The sequence below is a fragment of the Oncorhynchus keta genome, chromosome 4 (genome assembly GCF_023373465.1).
Source record: "Oncorhynchus keta strain PuntledgeMale-10-30-2019 chromosome 4, Oket_V2, whole genome shotgun sequence".
NCBI classification, from domain to species: domain Eukaryota; kingdom Metazoa; phylum Chordata; class Actinopteri; order Salmoniformes; family Salmonidae; genus Oncorhynchus; species Oncorhynchus keta.
Genome location: NC_068424.1, coordinates 69,648,599 through 69,667,484, shown reverse-complemented (window position 1 = coordinate 69,667,484; position 18,886 = coordinate 69,648,599). Strand labels below are relative to the sequence as shown.

At 46.0% G+C, this 18,886-nt stretch overlaps 2 protein-coding genes across 4 annotated transcripts in view; one reads left to right on the top strand and one right to left on the bottom strand.

Moving 5' to 3' along the window:
• Positions 1 to 18,886, top strand: part of macrod1 (mono-ADP ribosylhydrolase 1) — a 119,607-nt gene that overhangs the window by 15,417 nt on the left and 85,304 nt on the right. The window lies entirely within an intron of this gene.
• The window catches only part of LOC118373416 (leucine-rich repeat transmembrane protein FLRT1-like), a 35,584-nt gene continuing 16,822 nt past the window's right edge, over positions 125 to 18,886 (bottom strand). The window contains exons 2-4 of the mRNA XM_035759536.2: positions 10,067 to 10,748; positions 5,475 to 6,362; positions 125 to 4,601 (exon numbers count right to left, since the gene is read on the bottom strand). Of these exons, the coding sequence (XP_035615429.1) occupies positions 3,379 to 4,601; positions 5,475 to 6,351 (2,100 nt within the window). The 5' untranslated portion in view covers positions 6,352 to 6,362; positions 10,067 to 10,748 and the 3' untranslated portion in view covers positions 125 to 3,378. The remainder of the gene's footprint in view (positions 4,602 to 5,474; positions 6,363 to 10,066; positions 10,749 to 18,886) is intronic.

Here is an 18,886-nt window from a genome sequence, read left to right as displayed (position 1 = left end):
CGTTTATATTTTTGTTCAGTATATTTAAGTTGACTTGATTCTTCCTAATATTATGGCAGTATATTTGTAGAGTATAATTTAACACAACCCACCACCACCTCTCAATAAAACACATATGAAAACATTTGAAGTTTAACCAATATATTTTTTTTATTCGCATAGAAAATAAAAGAAAACCAAACAAACAGTTCTCACTGTTTAGATTTATACATAAGACATTGTGAAAAGCTGAGCGTATTTAAAGGAAATGTTTCTAAGACCTAAAGAAGGCTCTAGATCTTTTCTCTTCCCCCAGAATGCTTTTCCCACTGGAGTTTTGGATTGGAAAAAGACACAAGGCTAATTAAGTTTAGCATGGTATATTTAAGCAATAAGGTACGAGGGGGTGTGGTATATGGCCAATATACCACGGCTAAGGGCTGTTCATATGTACGACGCAACGCGGAGCGCCTGGAAAAACTCCTGTGGTATATTGACCATATACCACAAACCCTCTCGGTGCCTTATTGCTATTATAAACCGGTTACAAATGTAATTAGAACAGGAAAAATACATGTTTTGTCATACCCGTGGCCAATCAGCACTTAGGGCTCGAACCACCCAGTTTATAATAAAAACCATAGTCTATACATAACTCACTCAAACAATCTCTTTTCTTTCTCTCCCTCCTTTTCCCATCACTCTCTTTACTCTTCTCTCCATTGTGATTCAGTTGTGATTGAGAGGCCAGAACATTGTTATAATATACGTAGAGTGACAGAAATACACTACAGAGTGTGTGATTAGTGTGCATAGATGCACAGTGCTGCAGTTTGGTTCATCCATGATTTCTACGGAACCCCCCCCCCCACCTGTGACCTGACTGTCTCGCTGGATCTGAATGACTGACTATGATGCACACAGAGCTACTAAGTAGATAGTAAGTGGCTGTAATGGTACGGCTATTACAGCTTGCTGTGTTCAGATGTTTGCGTGCTGGATGGGTACATCACTGTAAACACGTGTTTTTTTCCCCTTCATCTTTCCTGATAGCAACCAATAGAAAATGCCTTTTACTTTGGGTTGATTTAGTTAATTTGATTGCAGACATTTCTGTATGATTGTCCAGTTAACATGCCTTTGCCGTTCATGTTATGATGACATGCAATAAGCAAAAGGATATATCCTTTAATATTGGTGTTCTGTATGTTAAGGGAAATGCCAATATGTTGAATTGTTTTATTCCATGGCCAAATTGTAATAACAATTTTATCTCTTTATAAAGATGGGCACGTTTGATGAACACACTCTTTTCACTGTCTGCTCCTTCCTGTACTAAAATATCAACGATAGGTCAAGTAGAAATGAACTGGTCCTGTTAAGAAGTAGCAGGGTTTGGATGACGTCCTAGCTATATTCCTACCCTTTTCACTGTTTCCCTCTGCCATTAGTTCTCCCTTTGCTCTCCCTCTTCACTCTCCCTCTTCACTCTCCCTCTTCTTTTGTCTATCTCGCTCCCTAGTTTTTCTCCCTCTCTCTTTATCTCTCTCGAAGGATCAGGGTCTATATTCTTCCTTTTCACCCTTTCCCTCTTTTATTATCCCCCCCCTCCTCAATTATTCTGTCTCTCTTTTTAACCTCCCTATGCTTACTCCTATCTCTCCCTCTCACTAGAGTCCCCAGGCGGACATCGCTGCAGTAGGAGCCCCTGTCCCTCAGAGCTGCTATCAGCGCTTCTCAGCTAGAACAAAGTTATCTCGCTCTCATTCTCTCTCTCTCTCTGCAGCACAAAATAAACAGAGAAATAAAATATAAAAACAGGAGGGGAAAGAGAAAAGTAGAGGTCTAAGATAGGAACATATATATTTTCTGTCAGTCAGTGATGAGTTGTTGTGACTAGTACCATCAAACCCTTCCCCGTGTGTCTACTCAGCGCATACAGAAGTAGGTAGTTGTATACACTACATGACCAAAAGTATGTGGACACACTCGTCAAACATCTCATTCCATAATCACGGGCATTAATATGGAGTTGGTCCCCCCTTTGCTCCTCTGGGAAGGATTTCCACAAAATTTTGGAACATTGCTGCGGGGGCTTGCTTCCATTCAGCCATGAGCATTAGTGAGGTCAGGCACGGATGTTAGGCGATTAGGCCTGGCTCGCAGTCAGCATTCCAATTCATCCCAAAGGTGTTGAGGTCAGGGCTCTGTGCAGGCCAGTTGCCAGTTATGCTGTAGCGTAAAGCTTTCCCTTCACTGGAACTAAGGGGCCTAGCCCGAACCATGAAAAACAGCCCCACACCATCATTCCTCCTCTACCAAACTTTACAGTTGGCACTGTGCATTGGGGCATGTAGTGTTCGTCTGACATCTGCCAAACCCAGATTCGTCCGTTGGACTGCCAGATGGTGAAGCGTGATCACTCTCGAGTCCACTGCTCCAGACTCCAATGGCGGCGAACTTTACACCACTCCAGCCGACACTTGGCATTGATCTTGGTGATCTTAGGCTTGTGTGCGGCTGCTCGGCCATGGAAACCCATTTAATGAAGCTCCCGGCGAACAGTTCTTGTGCTGACGTTGCTTCCAGAGACAGTTTTAGAACTCTGTAGTGAGTGTTGCAACCGAGGACAGACCATTTCTACGTGCTTCAGCACTCGCCGGTCCTGTTCTGTGAGCTTGTGTGGTGTACCACTTTGCTGCTGAGCCATTGTTGCTCCTAGACATTCCCACTTCACAATAACAGCTCTTACAGTTGACCGGGGCAGCTCCAGCAGGACAGAAATTTGAAGAACTGACTTGTTGGAAAGGTGGCATCCTATGACGGTGCCACATTGAAAGTTACTAAGCTCTTCAGTAAGGCCATTCTACTGCCAATGTTTGTCTATGAAGATTTCATGGCTGTGTGCTTGATTTTTTTTCACCTGTCAGCAACGGGTATGGCTGAAATAGCCGAATCCACTCATTTGAAAGGGTGTCCACATACTTTTGTATATATAGTGTAGCAGTCTACACAAGTGTTTCTCTCTGGAATATATTTGCCTTTTAGCGTCTGCCTACGCCTAAACATCCACCTCAAACTACTAACGGTCTTTTATGAAATAGAAGGAAGAGTACAGTAGCTGTAAAGATACTGAGACCTCAAAACAATGTATAAACATGAGAAGCACTGAAACACTTCTGTCACCCAGCAAACATGTATGTGGGGTGGCCCTGTGGGGACACAGCAACCCAAGCCAGTCAGCCAGTAACAGATAAATAAGATTCAGAGCAGAAGTGAGGAGGCACAGAGGGTACTTTGGAACCAAGGAGACCAACCAACCAACCGCCTGCTGGAACCGTATCCTTAGAACGGCATCCAACCGGTGGGGGTGGGAGAAGTGTGTCTGAGATGATGTCATCACGTGTAGGAGTAGTCTATATCCGGGATCATCCCTTGCTCCCGGTAACCCTGGTTGGTCCCGTAGCCTGCCGTGCGACCCAGTTGGGTGATGATGCCGTTGTGACTCTGGTTGCTTCGGTAGGTGCCGTTACCGTGCGATGAGGGGAAGATGGTGTGCACGTAGGTCACATCTTCCCCTCCTTTGGGTTGCAGTGGCTGATGGGTCATCATGGGCGTCATGGCGAAGCCGGGGCTCCTGATCTCCAGGATGGAGCTGTCCTTCTTAGTACCAGACTCCACATAGTCATCGTACGGCTTCCCGACCACGCGCTGACCTCTGACCCCATAGGAGTCTGTTTCCCCGGAGACATACCCGGTGCGCTGGCCATACCAGCAGAAGATGCCGAAGATGAGTATGAGGGAGACTAGGGCTGTGGCTCCGCCAATGATCTCAGCCAGGGGGAGGGCTGCCATCTCTGTGTCCGAGTCCTCACCCCCATTTCCCCCCTCGGGGCGCAGAGCCTCCCCCGTCTCTATCTGAGAGCAGACGGGGCTCTGGTCTGTTGTGTCCTTTTCCTGTTGCTGTCCTCTCTGTGACCCTCCAGAGTGGGAGGAGGTGGAGCGCAGGGGGAGCAGGCAGATGAGATAGTGTGATCGTGGTGTGAGCTGGGTTAGTAGGTACTGCTGTCTCTCCCCGGGTACCAGCGTCTCTGTGATGGAACCCAGAGCGGCGCTGCTGCCCAGCCTCAGCCAGGACAGCCGGAAGGAGGGCGCCGGCCGCGGGCACAGCCACGTCACCTGCACACTGTCTGCCGACAGAGGCTTCACGGTGAGTTCTAAAGCGTTGTGTGAGGCATGACCCCCCGCCTCTCCTCCCGGTGGTAATGGCTTCACCAGGCCCGGCCGTATGGCTCTGAGGGTGAACAGAGAGCCCTGGGTTGGGGGAAAGGTGGTAGTACTAGTGACACCTCCTCCTCTACCCCCCACACTGTTCACCCCTCCTGGGGGCCCTTCACACTGGTCCATGAGCCCAGAGAGGTCCCTGAGGGCCTGGCCTCGCACCGCCTCTGGTCCGTGGCAGGTCAGGCCCCGTACTGTCACCGCTGCCCCGCGGCCATACAGCCAGGCGTGGAGCCAGTGCAGGTTGCAGCCACAGTACCAGGGGTTCCCCCGGAGCAGCAACAGCTCCAGGCCGTCCGTGTCCCTCAGCAGCCCCCGGGGCAGAGTGGTCAGGTTGTTCCCTGCAGGCATGGAAGTGGACACAAGTCACTCTACGTATGGCACCTGATGTAGAATAATATGCTCATCTGCTGCTAATTTTGTGAGTAGTTCACTAAAGTTACTCTGCAATATACAGAGTATATGTCTAGACTCAGAGCAATGTCAAATCTTAACTAGAATCCTAAGCAAACTATTTGCAGCTGTTCTCATTAGGGTTGAACAGTGGGAACCGGGTTACTGAGATTTACCACCCAAACCCACTCCCTTTTCCCGATTTTATAAATAACTGAGAGAAACCGGTAAATTTGAATGTTATTTTTATGAACAGCATGACTTGAAATGGAAGTGTTAAATTATATGCAATATCTAAATCTTTCTTCTCTACGGGCCATGGTCTACTCTCTGCTATCTGCATGATCAATCATTAACTCTTAGGGTGGGGACAGACAGCGCATCTCAGTATGAAGAGGAGTTCACAATGCATGTATCATCTCATCATGGCAACTTCTTTTCTTGTGGACGGTAGGAATACATTTGCTGCAGCATAACAGTAATATAAGGACTGAATGCATGTCCAACTTACACATCTCCATCTGGCTTTCGGAGGTTTCCTTATTTTTTCATTGTAAAGATGCATTTTTTAAATTGCAACTGCAGAGTTTTAAAACAGCCCATCAGTCTAATATTGTTATTTTAAATCAGTGCGCACGCAAGTGCACCCTGTCTTTCTCTCCATCAATTCTGTGGTTCTGTCGTGTGTAATGTGCAGTAGCCTGTATCATAATTATGTATTGGATAACGGCACTATTATTTAGACTTTTTTTGGCCTTGGGATAATAAAATGTCTAATGTAGGGCTGATCAGGCTCAGGTAGCATCAGGCTGGTTGGTTACCTGACAGATCCAGCCGCTGCAGCCTCCTCATCCCGTCCAGGGTCCCCCGGGGCACGTGAATCAGTCCGTTGTCCTGCAGGTGCAGCCTCATCAGGTGTGTGCTGGGCAGGTTGATGGGTGGGGCCTGCAGGGCATTGCGGACTAGCGACAGCTCCGTGAGGTTGGCCAGGCGGGAGAAGGTGTCGTCGGCGATGCGGGTGTTGGCCAGGAGATTCCCGTCCAGGACCAGGCGTCTCAGTGAGGCCAGGCCCCGGAAGGCGTGGGTGGGGATGGTGTTGATACGGTTGTCGTCTAACCTCAGCTCCTCTAAAGAAGCCGGGAGGCCGGCTGGGATGCTGGACAGGTGGTTCCGGGAGAGGAAGAGTAACCTCAGCCGCCGCGTACCGGAGAAGGCCCGCTCCTGAATGCTCACAGTGGAGATGGAGTTGTCATCCAGGTGTAGCCTCTCTAGCAACGGTAACCTGGCCAACACCGTGCGCGGCAACGTCCGAATGTTGTTGTCCTGCAGGTGTAGTTCCCGTAGCGACGGCGGCAGGTGTATAGGAAACTCGTCTAGTTGGTTGGCGTAAAGGTAGACCACACGGATACTACTGCTGCGCTCCAAAGACGCCGGTAGGCCGGAGTTGGCCAACCGGTTGCTCTGTAGGTAGAGAACGGTAGCTGTTAACGGTAGAGGAGGGATCATGCTCAGGCTCCGGTCGTTACAGTAAACGAAGCCCTCGTCACACCGGCACACTGACGGGCACGGGAAGTCTTCCTCGCCTTCCTCCATGGCAACTGCTGCCGCCGCCAACTCCAGCATCTCGGCCAATAGAGTCAGGCACAGGAGGAGCAGAAAGAGCCAATCACGGAGCTCGGTCAGACTCTCGGCAGCCATAGTCCCGCCCTCTGTGAGTGGGAGAGAGACCAAGAGTTAATGAGTTTTGAGAGTCGTTGTGCTTTAGGAAAGAGAGAATAAGAGTTACAGCTCATTTCTGGATTTTGAAATTCTTGTGTTGTGTAAATGTGTTGTCTTCAATTTTTAGTGATGTCTTTTGTTGGGTGTTTGAACAAAGAAAGTGTTTGAGTGTATGAATAGTCGCTGGGCCCAATGGAGTGGAGCTGTCCTGATAATATGGGTCCCTCCTACCAACCAGAAGCTGTCCTGATAATATGGGTCCCTCCTACCAACCAGAAGCTGTCCTGATAATATGGGTCCCTCCTACCAACCAGAAGCTGTCCTGATAATATGGGTCCCTCCTCCCTCCTACGATTGGAGATGTGGGTTTGGAAGGAGAGTTTACAGTCTAACCAGACACCTAGGTATTTGTAGTTGTCCACCTATTTTAAGTCAGAGCCGTCCAGAGTAGTGATGTTGGACAGGCGGGCAGGTGCAGGCAGCGATCGGTTGAAGAGCATGCATTTAGTTTTACTTGTATTTAAGAGCAATTGGAGGCCATGGAAGGAGAGTTGTATGGCATTGAAGCTTGCCTGGAGGGTTGTTAACACAGTGTCCAAAGAAGGGCCAGAAGTATACAGAATGGTGTCGTCTGCGTAGAGGTGGATCAGAGACTCACCCGCAGCAAGAGTGACATCATTGATGTATACAGAGAAGAGAGTCGGTCCAAGAATTGAACCCTGTGGCACCCCCATAGAGACTGCCAGAGGTCCGGACAGCAGACCTTCCGATTTGACACACTGAACTCTATCAGAGAAGTAGTTGGTGAACCAGGCGAGGCAATCATTTGAGAAACCAAGGCTGTCGAGTCTGCCGATGAGGATGTGGTGATTGACAGAGTCGAAAGCCTTGGCCAAATCAATGAATACGGCTGCACAGTAATGTTTGTTATCGATGGCGGTTAAGATATTGTTTAGGACCTTGAGCGTGGTTGAGGTGCACCCATGACCAGCTCTGAAACCAGATTGCATAGCAGAGAAGGTATGGTGAGATTCGAAATGGTCGGTAATCTGTTTGTTTACTTGGCTTTCAAAGACCTTAGAAAGGCAGGGTAGGATAGATATAGGTCTGTAGCAGTTTGGGTCAAGAATGCCCCCCTTTGAAGAGGGGGATGACCGCAGCTGCTTTCCAATCTTTGGGAATCTCAGACGACACGAAAGAGAGGTTGAACAGGCTAGTAATAAGGGTGGCAACAATTTCGGCAGATAATTTTAGAAAGAAAGGGTCCAGATTGTCTAGCCCGGCTGATTTGTAGGGGTCCAGATTTTGCAGCTCTTTCAGAACATCAGCTGACTGGATTTGGGAGAAGGAGAAATGGGGAAGGCTTGGGCGAGTTGCTGTGGGGGGTGCAGTGCTGTTGACCGGGGTTGGGGTAGCCAGGTGGAAAGCATGGCCAGCCGTAGAAAAATGCTTATTGAAATTCTTAATTATAGTGGATTTATCAGTGGTGACAGTGTTTCCTATCTTCAGTGCAGAGTGTCATAGCAAAGGGTCTGAATACTTATGTAAATAAGGTCTTTCTGTTTTTTGTCTTTGTCATTATGGGGTATTGTGTGTAGATCTCTGAGGAAAATGTTAATTTAATCCATTTTAAAATAAGGCTGTAACATAACAAAATGTGGATAAAGTTGAGGTGCCTGAATACTTTCCGAAGGCACTGTGTGCATGTCTGTAGTTTGTTGTACAAGTCCGAGAGGCAACATAACTGGGTTTTAGAAAAACCACAAACATTCACTCACAACAAACTGAGACGTACAGTATTATGCATGCTGTCTGTGTGTGTGGCTATAGTGGTTATTGTTCTCTTAAATGTGGTATAAATTATTCAGTGAAGAGCTTCTGAATTCCCAATAAATATTTAAGTGGATGTTTTACATGTCCTTTTTTAAAAACATTTATACGTTCTTCGGTTTACATTTCTCTGCTTGTCTTTTGGTGTTGAATATTTGAGAGTGCCATCAATTTACAATTCAGAAAAACAAAAAGGAATGTCAGTTGAGTTTTATAGCATACTGTTCATATGACAGAAAATAAAGAAATGAGATGATACGTTATTGTGTACAGTGCAGTATATTCTAGGGTACGTTATTGTGTACAGTGCAGTATATTCTAGGGTACGTTACTGTGTACAGTGCAGTATATTCTAGGGTACGTTATTGTGTACAGTGCAGTATATTCTAGGGTACGTTATTGTGTACAGTGCAGTATATTCTAGGGTACGTTATTGTGTACAGTGCAGTATATTCTAGGGTACGTTATTGTGTACAGTGCAGTATATTCTAGGGTACGTTATTGTGTACAGTGCAGTATATTCTAGGGTACGTTATTGTGTACAGTGCAGTATATTCTAGGGTACGTTATTGTGTACAGTGCAGTATATTCTAGGGTACGTTACTGTGTACAGTGCAGTATATTCTAGGGTACGTTATTGTGTACAGTGCAGTATATTCTAGGGTACGTTATTGTGTACAGTGCAGTATATTCTAGGGTACGTTATTGTGTACAGTGCAGTATATTCTAGGGTACGTTATTGTGTACAGTGCAGTATATTCTAGGGTACGTTATTGTGTACAGTGCAGTATATTCTAGGGGTTTCAGTCTTGAACATGTGTTTTCCTGTCCTCTGAAGTGCTTGACATGATTTGACAGAACATTTGACAAACAAATGCTCTGCAGGCAAGTTTTTCCACAAGTGTGTATGTGTGTGTGTTCTCACTCTCAGGACAACATGCAAAATTGCCCCTCGGCTCCAGTCAAAAGCAAACAAGAGATGGCAACAATGAGAGGGAGGAGTAGAGCAAGAGACTGAGACAGATGGAGAGATGGACAGACTGAGAGAAGGAGTTGAGGCTGACTCTGGCAGTGGGTTGTGAGATACTCAGAATTGAATGAATTGGTTTTAAAAGGAGAATCATTAATAATGATGTAATGCTGCTGTGTATCTAGTGATATCCTCATGTAGACGTCATGGCCTTGTGGAGGAGTTTTGGCAGGTTGATGATAATGATTGATAAAGTTATATCCGGATTCAAGACCGGGTCTGGAGGTGTTTCAGTCTATGTATATTTAGCACAAAACGTCCGGTTTCAAAGTAGTGCAACAGCCAACGTTCACCCAACAGAGGGAGGGAGGGAGTCAGGGAGCATAAAAACATATTGGAGAGTCTCCACTATGAATAACAAATAGCATGTAGCTCTCTGTGACGCCCGCCCGCCTGCTCTCTCTCTACCCTCTTTCTCCTTTCCCTCCCCCCTCTCTTTTCATCTCTCTCACCTTGGATAATCTCTTTAATCTGTTCAGCTCCTCGTCCTTTTGTTTATTCACTCACTCCATTCCTTCTGACTGAGATTGGCTCAATCAGACCCCACCCAGCTCGCTCCTCCTCCAATCCTCCTCTCCTCCCTAGTGAGTCTGTTGTCCTTTCTGTCGTTTCATTTGGATTCTGTCCTTCCTACCTCACTCACTGCTATTTTCTCTGAGGCATTGCTCTAAGAATTTTAAAACATCTTCTAAAATGACACATGAGCTGTATATCTCAGTAGAATATAGAGAACTTATGACAGGGTATGTTTTAAGACATTACAGAGCAACTTTGTAAAAATATGTTGAACCTCAAATCTCTGAAGATGATGTTTGAGAAACCTGTTTAACTTACCCTCTCAGTGCTTAGTATCTCTTTGCCTTCTGTCTTTGTCTGTTTCACAGCTGAAGGGGCTGTTTGTGTGTGTGTGTGTGTGTGTGTTTCCAGTTCACTCTGTCCGTAATAGTTGAGGTTCAGTCAGTCCCCTCCCAGGCACCGTACTTCCTGTGGCATTGGTGAGTGATGAAGATGACGGTGACGATAATGATGTTTGTAGCCCGTAGGTCTCCTGGAAGCAGCATTGGAGAGGAGGAAGGCACAGGGAGCAGCATGGCCTAGCTAGCCTAACAGCCTACAGCCTCCAGCCCCATCCAGAGTAGCATCTGGTAGCTCAGTCAGTATCCAGGAGCGTCCGTCTTCAAGGCTGGTTGGTTTATGTTGTCTTCGTGTTGATTTACATAGGTCCAGATGGTCATCCAGTCAGTCTGTGTCTGTATAGATTGAACCAGCCGGGGGGAATCGAGAACGTTACACAGTTTAGAGGTTAGAGGAAGGGTAAAGGATGAGTTGGTGGGATGAGGGGTCACAGGAGTCTGGGCCACTTGTTATCCTTCACTTTGAGGTTTAGAATGAATCATCTCTGGCTCTTAAGGCCTATAGTGACACCGGCACTTTTTCTCTCCTCGAATTTGCAGGGATTAAAGATGATATTCCTCCCGCTGTCTGTGACACTTGGGCCAGAGACACTGCACCCCCCCTGTGGGGAGAACAGAGAGGGCAGTTAGCTAGGACTCCTCACTCATATATACACACACACACACACACACACACACACACACACACACACACACACACACACACACACACACACACACACACACATTACATAATAGTGGATTATGGCATTAAAGAGCAGGCACCCTAGGGCTCTGGTCAAAAGCAGTGCACTATATAGGGAATAGGGTGCCATTTGGGTCATAGCCATTCACTACTTTATCAATGAGTCAACTGTATACCAGCAGGGAAGGTTTCAGAATAACCATTATAATTTTTTTGCTTAATACGAATGCTCAAGTCTAACCATGCTCAAGTTAATCTTCAAAGGACAGACACTCCAGCTTCAGTGACTCGACAGTTATGTGTGGCAAGGTGACGAGTCTAGGATTAAAGCACTGTTCTTCAGTCCACAGACTTTCAGTCCAGCCCAGTACTAACACACCCAATGCAGTTATTCAACTTCACATCAAGACTTTTGATTTGTTGAATGAGTTGTGTTAGTGCTGGTCTGGAACAAAAGCCTGCACACCCCAGACTTGAAGCACACTAGATTGAGAGGTCTAGAAAGGGAAAAGTGTAGCGTGTAGTGTGGTGAAGTAGTAATGTGTGGTGAGATGTGGTAGTGAGGTAGCGTGGTGTGGTGGTGAGGTAGTAGCGTGGTGAGGTAGTGTAGTTAGGTAATGTGGTGAGGTAGCATGGTGAGGTAGCATGGTGAGGTAGCATGGTGAGGTAGTGTGGTGAGGTAGTGTGGTGAGGTAGCGTGGTGAGGTAGTGTGGTGGTACTGTGGTGAGGTAGTGTGGTGTGGTAGTGTAGCTTCATGTGCTGAGGTAGTGTAGCTTAGTGTGCTGAGGTAGTGTAGCTTAGTGTGCTGAGGTAGTGTAGCTTAGTGTGCTGAGGTAGTGTAGCTTAGTGTGCTGAGGTAGTGTAGCTTAGTGTGCTGAGGTAGTGTAGCTTAGTGTGCTGAGGTAGTGTAGCTTAGTGTGCTGAGGTAGTGTAGCTTAGTGTGCTGAGGTAGTGTAGCGTAGTGTAGTAATGTCAGTGTAGTGTATTTTGGTGTGGTGGTTGTGTTTCTGTGCTCCTCCCTCCCCATGCTGACACAGCCTATATCCAGCCATGGATAGCTAGTACTGTAGCAGTAGAATAGAATATAGACTAGAATGGTTCCTCTGGGTCTCATTGGCTGACAGCTCTATTGTCCTGACCTCTGCTGAATGTCTGTTCTGCAGCACAACACTTAGAACAGCAGTTACACTGTACCACTGGAGATGGACTGGCTCTTACAGCATTATGGACTGGGTCTTACAGCATTATGGACTGGGTCTTACAGCATTATGGACTGGGTCTTTTACAGCATTATGGACTGGGTCTTACAGCATTATGGACTGGGTCTTACAGCATTATGGACTGGGTCTTTTACAGCATTATGGACTGGGTCTTTTACAGCATTATGGACTGGGTCTTTTACAGCATTATGGACTGGGTCTTTTACAGCATTATGGACTGGGTCTTACAGCATTATGGACTGGGTCTTACAGCATTATGGACTGGGTCTTACAGCATTATGGACTGGGTCTTACAGCATTATGGACTGGGTCTTTTACAGCATTATGGACTGGGTCTTACAGCATTATGGACTGGGTCTTACAGCATTATGGACTGGGTCTTACAGCATTATGGACTGGGTCTTTTACAGCATTATGGACTGGGTCTTTTACAGCATTATGGACTGGGTCTTTTACAGCATTATGGACTGGGTCTTTTACAGCATTATGGACTGGGTCTTACAGCATTATGGACTGGGTCTTACAGCATTATGGACTGGGTCTTTTACAGCATTATGGACTGGGTCTTTTACAGCATTATGGACTGGGTCTTTTACAGCATTATGGACTGGGTCTTTTACAGCATTATGGACTGGGTCTTTTACAGCATTATGGACTGGGTCTTACAGCATTATGGACTGGGTCTTACAGCATTATGGACTGGGTCTTACAGCATTATGGACTGGGTCTTACAGCATTATGGACTGGGTCTTACAGCATTATGGACTGGGTCTTTTACAGCATTATGGACTGGGTCTTACAGCATTATGGACTGGGTCTTACAGCATTATGGACTGGGTCTTTTACAGCATTATGGACTGGGTCTTACAGCATTATGGACTGGGTCTTTTACAGCATCATGGACTGGGTCTTTTACAGCATCATGGACTGGGTCTTTTACAGCATTATGGACTGGGTCTTACAGCATTATGGACTGGGTCTTACAGCATTATGGACTGGGTCTTACAGCATTATGGACTGGGTCTTACAGCATTATGGACTGGGTCTTACAGCATTATGGACTGGGTCTTTTACAGCATTATGGACTGGGTCTTACAGCATTATGGACTGGGTCTTTTACAGCATTATGGACTGGGTCTTACAGCATTATGGACTGGGTCTTACAGCATTATGGACTGGGTCTTTTACAGCATTATGGACTGGGTCTTACAGCATTATGGACTGGGTCTTTTACAGCATTATGGACTGAGTCTTTTACAGCATTGTGGACTGGGTCTTACAGCATTATGGACTGGGTCTTACAGCATTATGGACTGGGTCTTTTACAGCATTATGGACTGGGTCTTACAGCATTATGGACTGGGTCTTACAGCATTATGGACTGGGTCTTACAGCATTATGGACTGGGTCTTTTACAGCATTATGGACTGGGTCTTTTACAGCATTATGGACTGGGTCTTACAGCATTATGGACTGGGTCTTACAGCATTATGGACTGGGTATTTTACAGCATTATGGACTGGGTCTTACAGCATTATGGACTGGGTCTTACAGCATTATGGACTGGGTCTTACAGCATTATGGACTGGGTCTTTTACAGCATTATGGACTGGGTCTTACAGCATTATGGACTGGGTCTTACAGCATTATGGACTGGGTCTTACAGCATTATGGACTGGGTCTTACAGCATTATGGACTGGGTCTTACAGCATTATGGACTGGGTCTTTTACAGCATTATGGAGTGGGTCTTACAGCATTATGGAGTGGGTCTTACAGCATTATGGACTGGGTCTTACAGCATTATGGACTGGGTCTTACAGCATTATGGACTGGGTCTTACAGCATTATGGACTGGGTCTTACAGCATTATGGACTGGGTCTTACAGCATTATGGACTGGGTCTTTTACAGCATTATGGACTGGGTCTTTTACAGCATTATGGACTCGGTCTTACAGCATTATGGACTGGGTCTTACAGCATTATGGACTGGGTCTTACAGCATTATGGACTGGGTCTTTTACAGCATTATGGACTGGGTCTTTTACAGCATTATGGACTGGGTCTTACAGCATTATGGACTGGGTCTTACAGCATTATGGACTGGGTCTTACAGCATTATGGACTGGGTCTTACACAGCATTATGGACTGGGTCTTACAGCATTATGGACTGGGTCTTACAGCATTATGGACTGGGTCTTTTACAGCATTATGGACTGGGTCATTTTGGGTCTTACAGCATTATGGACTGGGTCTTACAGCATTATGGACTGGGTCTTACAGCATTATGGACTGGGTCTTTTACAGCATTATGGACTGGGTCTTACAGCATTATGGACTGGGTCTTACAGCATTATGGACTAGGTCTTACAGTATTATGGACTGGGTCTTTTACAGCATTATGGACTGGGTCTTTTACAGCATTATGGACTGGGTCTTTTACAGCATTATGGACTGGTTATTTTACAGCATTATGGACTGGGTCTTTTACAGCATTATGGACTGGGTCTTTTACAGCATTATGGACTGGGTCTTACAGCATTATGGACTGGGTCTTTTACAGCATTATGGACTGGGTCTTACAGCATTATGGACTGGGTCTTTTACAGCATTATGGACTGGGTCTTTTACAGCATTATGGACTGGGTCTTACAGCATTATGGACTGGGTCTTACAGCATTATGGACTGGGTCTTACAGCATTATGGACTGGGTCTTACAGCATTATGGACTGGGTCTTTTACAGCATTATGGACTGGGTCTTTTACAGCATTATGGACTGGGTCTTACAGCATTATGGACTGGGTCTTTTACAGCATTATGGACTGGGTCTTTTACAGCATTATGGACTGGGTCTTTTACAGCATTATGGACTGGGTCTTACAGCATTATGGACTGGGTCTTTTACAGCATTATGGACTGGGTCTTACAGCATTATGGACTGGGTCTTTTACAGCATTATGGACTGGGTCTTACAGCATTATGGACTGGGTCTTACAGCATTATGGACTGGGTCTTTTACAGCATTATGGACTGGGTCTTACAGCATTATGGACTGGGTCTTACAGCATTATGGACTGGGTCTTACAGCATTATGGACTGGGTCTTACAGCATTATGGACTGGGTCTTACAGCATTATGGACTGGGTCTTTTACAGCATTATGGACTGGGTCTTACAGCATTATGGACTGGGTCTTTTACGGCATTATGGACTGGGTCTTTTACAGCATTATGGACTGGGTCTTACAGCATTATGGACTGGCTCTTACAGCATTATGGACTGGGTCTTACAGCATTATGGACTGGGTCTTACAGCATTATGGACTGGGTCTTACAGCATTATGGACTGGGTCTTTTACAGCATTATGGATGGGGTCTTACAGCATTATGGACAGGGTCTTACAGCATTATGGACTGGGTCTTACAGCATTATGGACTGGGTCTTACAGCATTATGGACTGGGTCTTTTACAGCATTATGGATGGGGTCTTACAGCATTATGGACAGGGTCTTGTTCGGCAGTACCACAGATGGACTGGGTCCTGTACGTCAGTACCACAGATGGACTGGGTCCTGTACGTCAGTACCACAGATGGACTGGGTCTTGTGCGGCAGTACCACAGATGGACTAGGTCTTGTGCGGCAGTACCACAGATGGACTGGGTCTTGTGCGGCAGTACCACAGATGGACTGGGTCTTGTGCGGCAGTACCACAGATGGACTGGGTCTTGTGCGGCAGTACCACTGATGGACTGGGTCTTGTGCGGCAGTACCACTGATGGACTGGGTCTTGTGCGGCAGTACCACTGATGGACTGGGTCTTGTGCGGCAGTACCACTGATGGACTGGGTCTTGTGCGGCAGTACCACTGATGGACTGGGTCTTGTGCTGCAGTACCACAGATGGACTGGGTCTTGTGCAGCAGTACCACTGATGGACTGGGTCTTGTGCGGCAGTACCACAGATGGACTGGGTCTTGTGCTGCAGTACCACAGATGGACTGGGTCTCGTACGGCAGTACCACAGATGGACTTGGTCTTGTACGGCATTACCTCAGATGGACTGGGTCTTGTACAGAATTATGTACTGGGTCTTGTACGGCATTACCACAGATGGACTGGGTCTTGTGCAACAGTACCACAGATGGACTGGGTCTTGTATGGCAGTACCACAGATGGACTGGGTCTTGTACAGAATTATGTACTGGGTCTTGTACGGCAGTAACACAGATGGACTGGGTCTTGTACAGAATTATGTACTGGGTCTTGTACGGCAGTAACACAGATGGACTGGGTCTTGTACAGCAGTAACACAGATGGACTGGGTGTGTTCTAGTAATCTTTTATGGTCCTCTATATTACCAGAACACTCGCAGCGCAGCAGTATAGGAGATGCATGGTACTCTGGGGTGTGTTCTGGTAATATTTAGCCCCATAAAGAGGTTTCTCCAGAGGACACTTCTATCTACCTACCACCAATGAGGAGAAAAGCATTCTTCATATTTTTGACTAGAGCGCCAATGTGTGCTGTGCAACGAACATTCATTAAAACCTGTGTGTGTGTGTGTGGAAGAATGCAAATGATGTGCATGTGCTATGGTGAGCACAACATCTAATTGTTTGTCTGTGTTAAATCATGAGTCTCCACTCGTGTGTGTGTGTGTGTGTGTGTGTGTGTGTTAACTGTTTAACCAACAACTCACGTAACCCCCCACTCCCCTCCTATTTCTCATTTACTGAGGGAGAGCTGGGAAGAGGGAGGAAGAGTGGGTGATAGGAGAGAGGGGGAAAGCCGGAGCGAGCGAGGGAGGGAGGGGGCAGATTTATGAACCCATTGGAATGTAATTTGGAGGCAGAAATTACTGTCAGCCTGAGCAAGGTTTAAACTCACTGAAGCCTGAATCAACATCCACTGACGTGAGTGAGTGAGTACAGGAACGCAGGCATGTTTTATAGTAAATAGAAGTGGTTGGTAAATGTGATGGGGAGTATAATACCACAGAGCATGTTTTGATATAGATGGGGAGTATAATACCACAGAGCATGGTTTGATATGCAGATGGGGAGTATAATACCACGGAGCATGTTTTGATATAGATGGGGAGTATAATACCACAGAGCATGGTTTGATATAGATGGGGAGTATAACACCACAGAGCATGGTTTGATATAGATGGGGAGTATAACACCACAGCATGGTTTGATATGCAGATGGGGAGTATAATACCACGGAGCATGTTTTGATATAGATGGGGAGTATAATACCACAGAGCATGGTTTGATATGCAGATGGGGAGTATAATACCACAGAGCATGTTTTGATATAGATGGGGAGTATAATACCACAGAGCATGGTTTGATATGCAGATGGGGAGTATAATACCACGGAGCATGTTTTGATATAGATGGGGAGTATAATACCACAGAGCATGGTTTGATATAGATGGGGAGTATAACACCACAGAGCATGGTTTGATATAGATGGGGAGTATAACACCACAGAGCATGGTTTGATATAGATGGGGAGTATAATACCACAGAGCATGGTTTGATATAGATGGGGAGTATAACACCACAGAGCATGGTTTGATATAGATGGGGAGTATAACACCACAGCATGGTTTGATATAGATGGGGAGTATAACACCACAGCATGGTTTGATATAGATGGGGAGTATAACACCACAGCATGGTTTGATATAGATGGGGAGTATAAAACCACAGCATGGTTTGATATAGATGGGGAGTATAACACCACAGAGCATGGTTTGATATAGATGGGGAGTATAACACCACAGCATGGTTTGATATAGATGGGGAGTATAACACCACAGAGCATGGTTTGATATAGATGGGGAGTATAACACCACAGCATGGTTTGATATAGATGGGGAGTATAACACCACAGAGCATGGTTTGATATAGATGGGGAGTATAACACCACAGCATGGTTTGATATAGATGGGGAGTATAACACCACAGAGCATGGTTTGATATAGATGGGGAGTATAACACCACAGCATGGTTTGATATAGATGGGGAGTATAACACCACAGCATGGTTTGATATAGATGGGGAGTATAACACCACAGAGCATGGTTTGATATAGATGGGGAGTATAACACCACAGAGCATGGTTTGATATAGATGGGGAGTATAACACCACAGAGCATGGTTTGATATAGATGGGGAGTATAACACCACAGCATGGTTTGATATAGATGGGGAGTATAACACCACAGCATGGTTTGATATAGATGGGGAGTATAACACCACAGAGCATGGTTTGATATAGATGGGGAGTATAACACCACAGCATGGTTTGATATAGATGGGGAGTATAACACCACAGCATGGTTTGATATAGATGGGGAGTATAACACCACAGCATGGTTTGATATAGATGGGGAGTATAACACCACAGAGCATGGTTTGATATAGATGGGGAATATAACACCACAGCATGGTTTGATATAGATGGGGAGTATAACACCACAGAGCATGGTTTGATATAGATGGGGAGTATAACACCACAGCATGGTTTGATATAGATGGGGAGTATAACACCACAGCATGGTTTGATATAGATGGGGAGTATAACACCACAGAGCATGGTTTGATATAGATGGGGAGTATAACACCACAGCATGGTTTGATATAGATGGGGAGTATAACACCACAGAGCATGGTTTGATATAGATGGGGAGTATAACACCACAGCATGGTTTGATATAGATGGGGAGTATAACACCACAGAGCATGGTTTGATATAGATGGGGAGTATAACACCACAGCATGGTTTGATATAGATGGGGAGTATAACACCACAGAGCA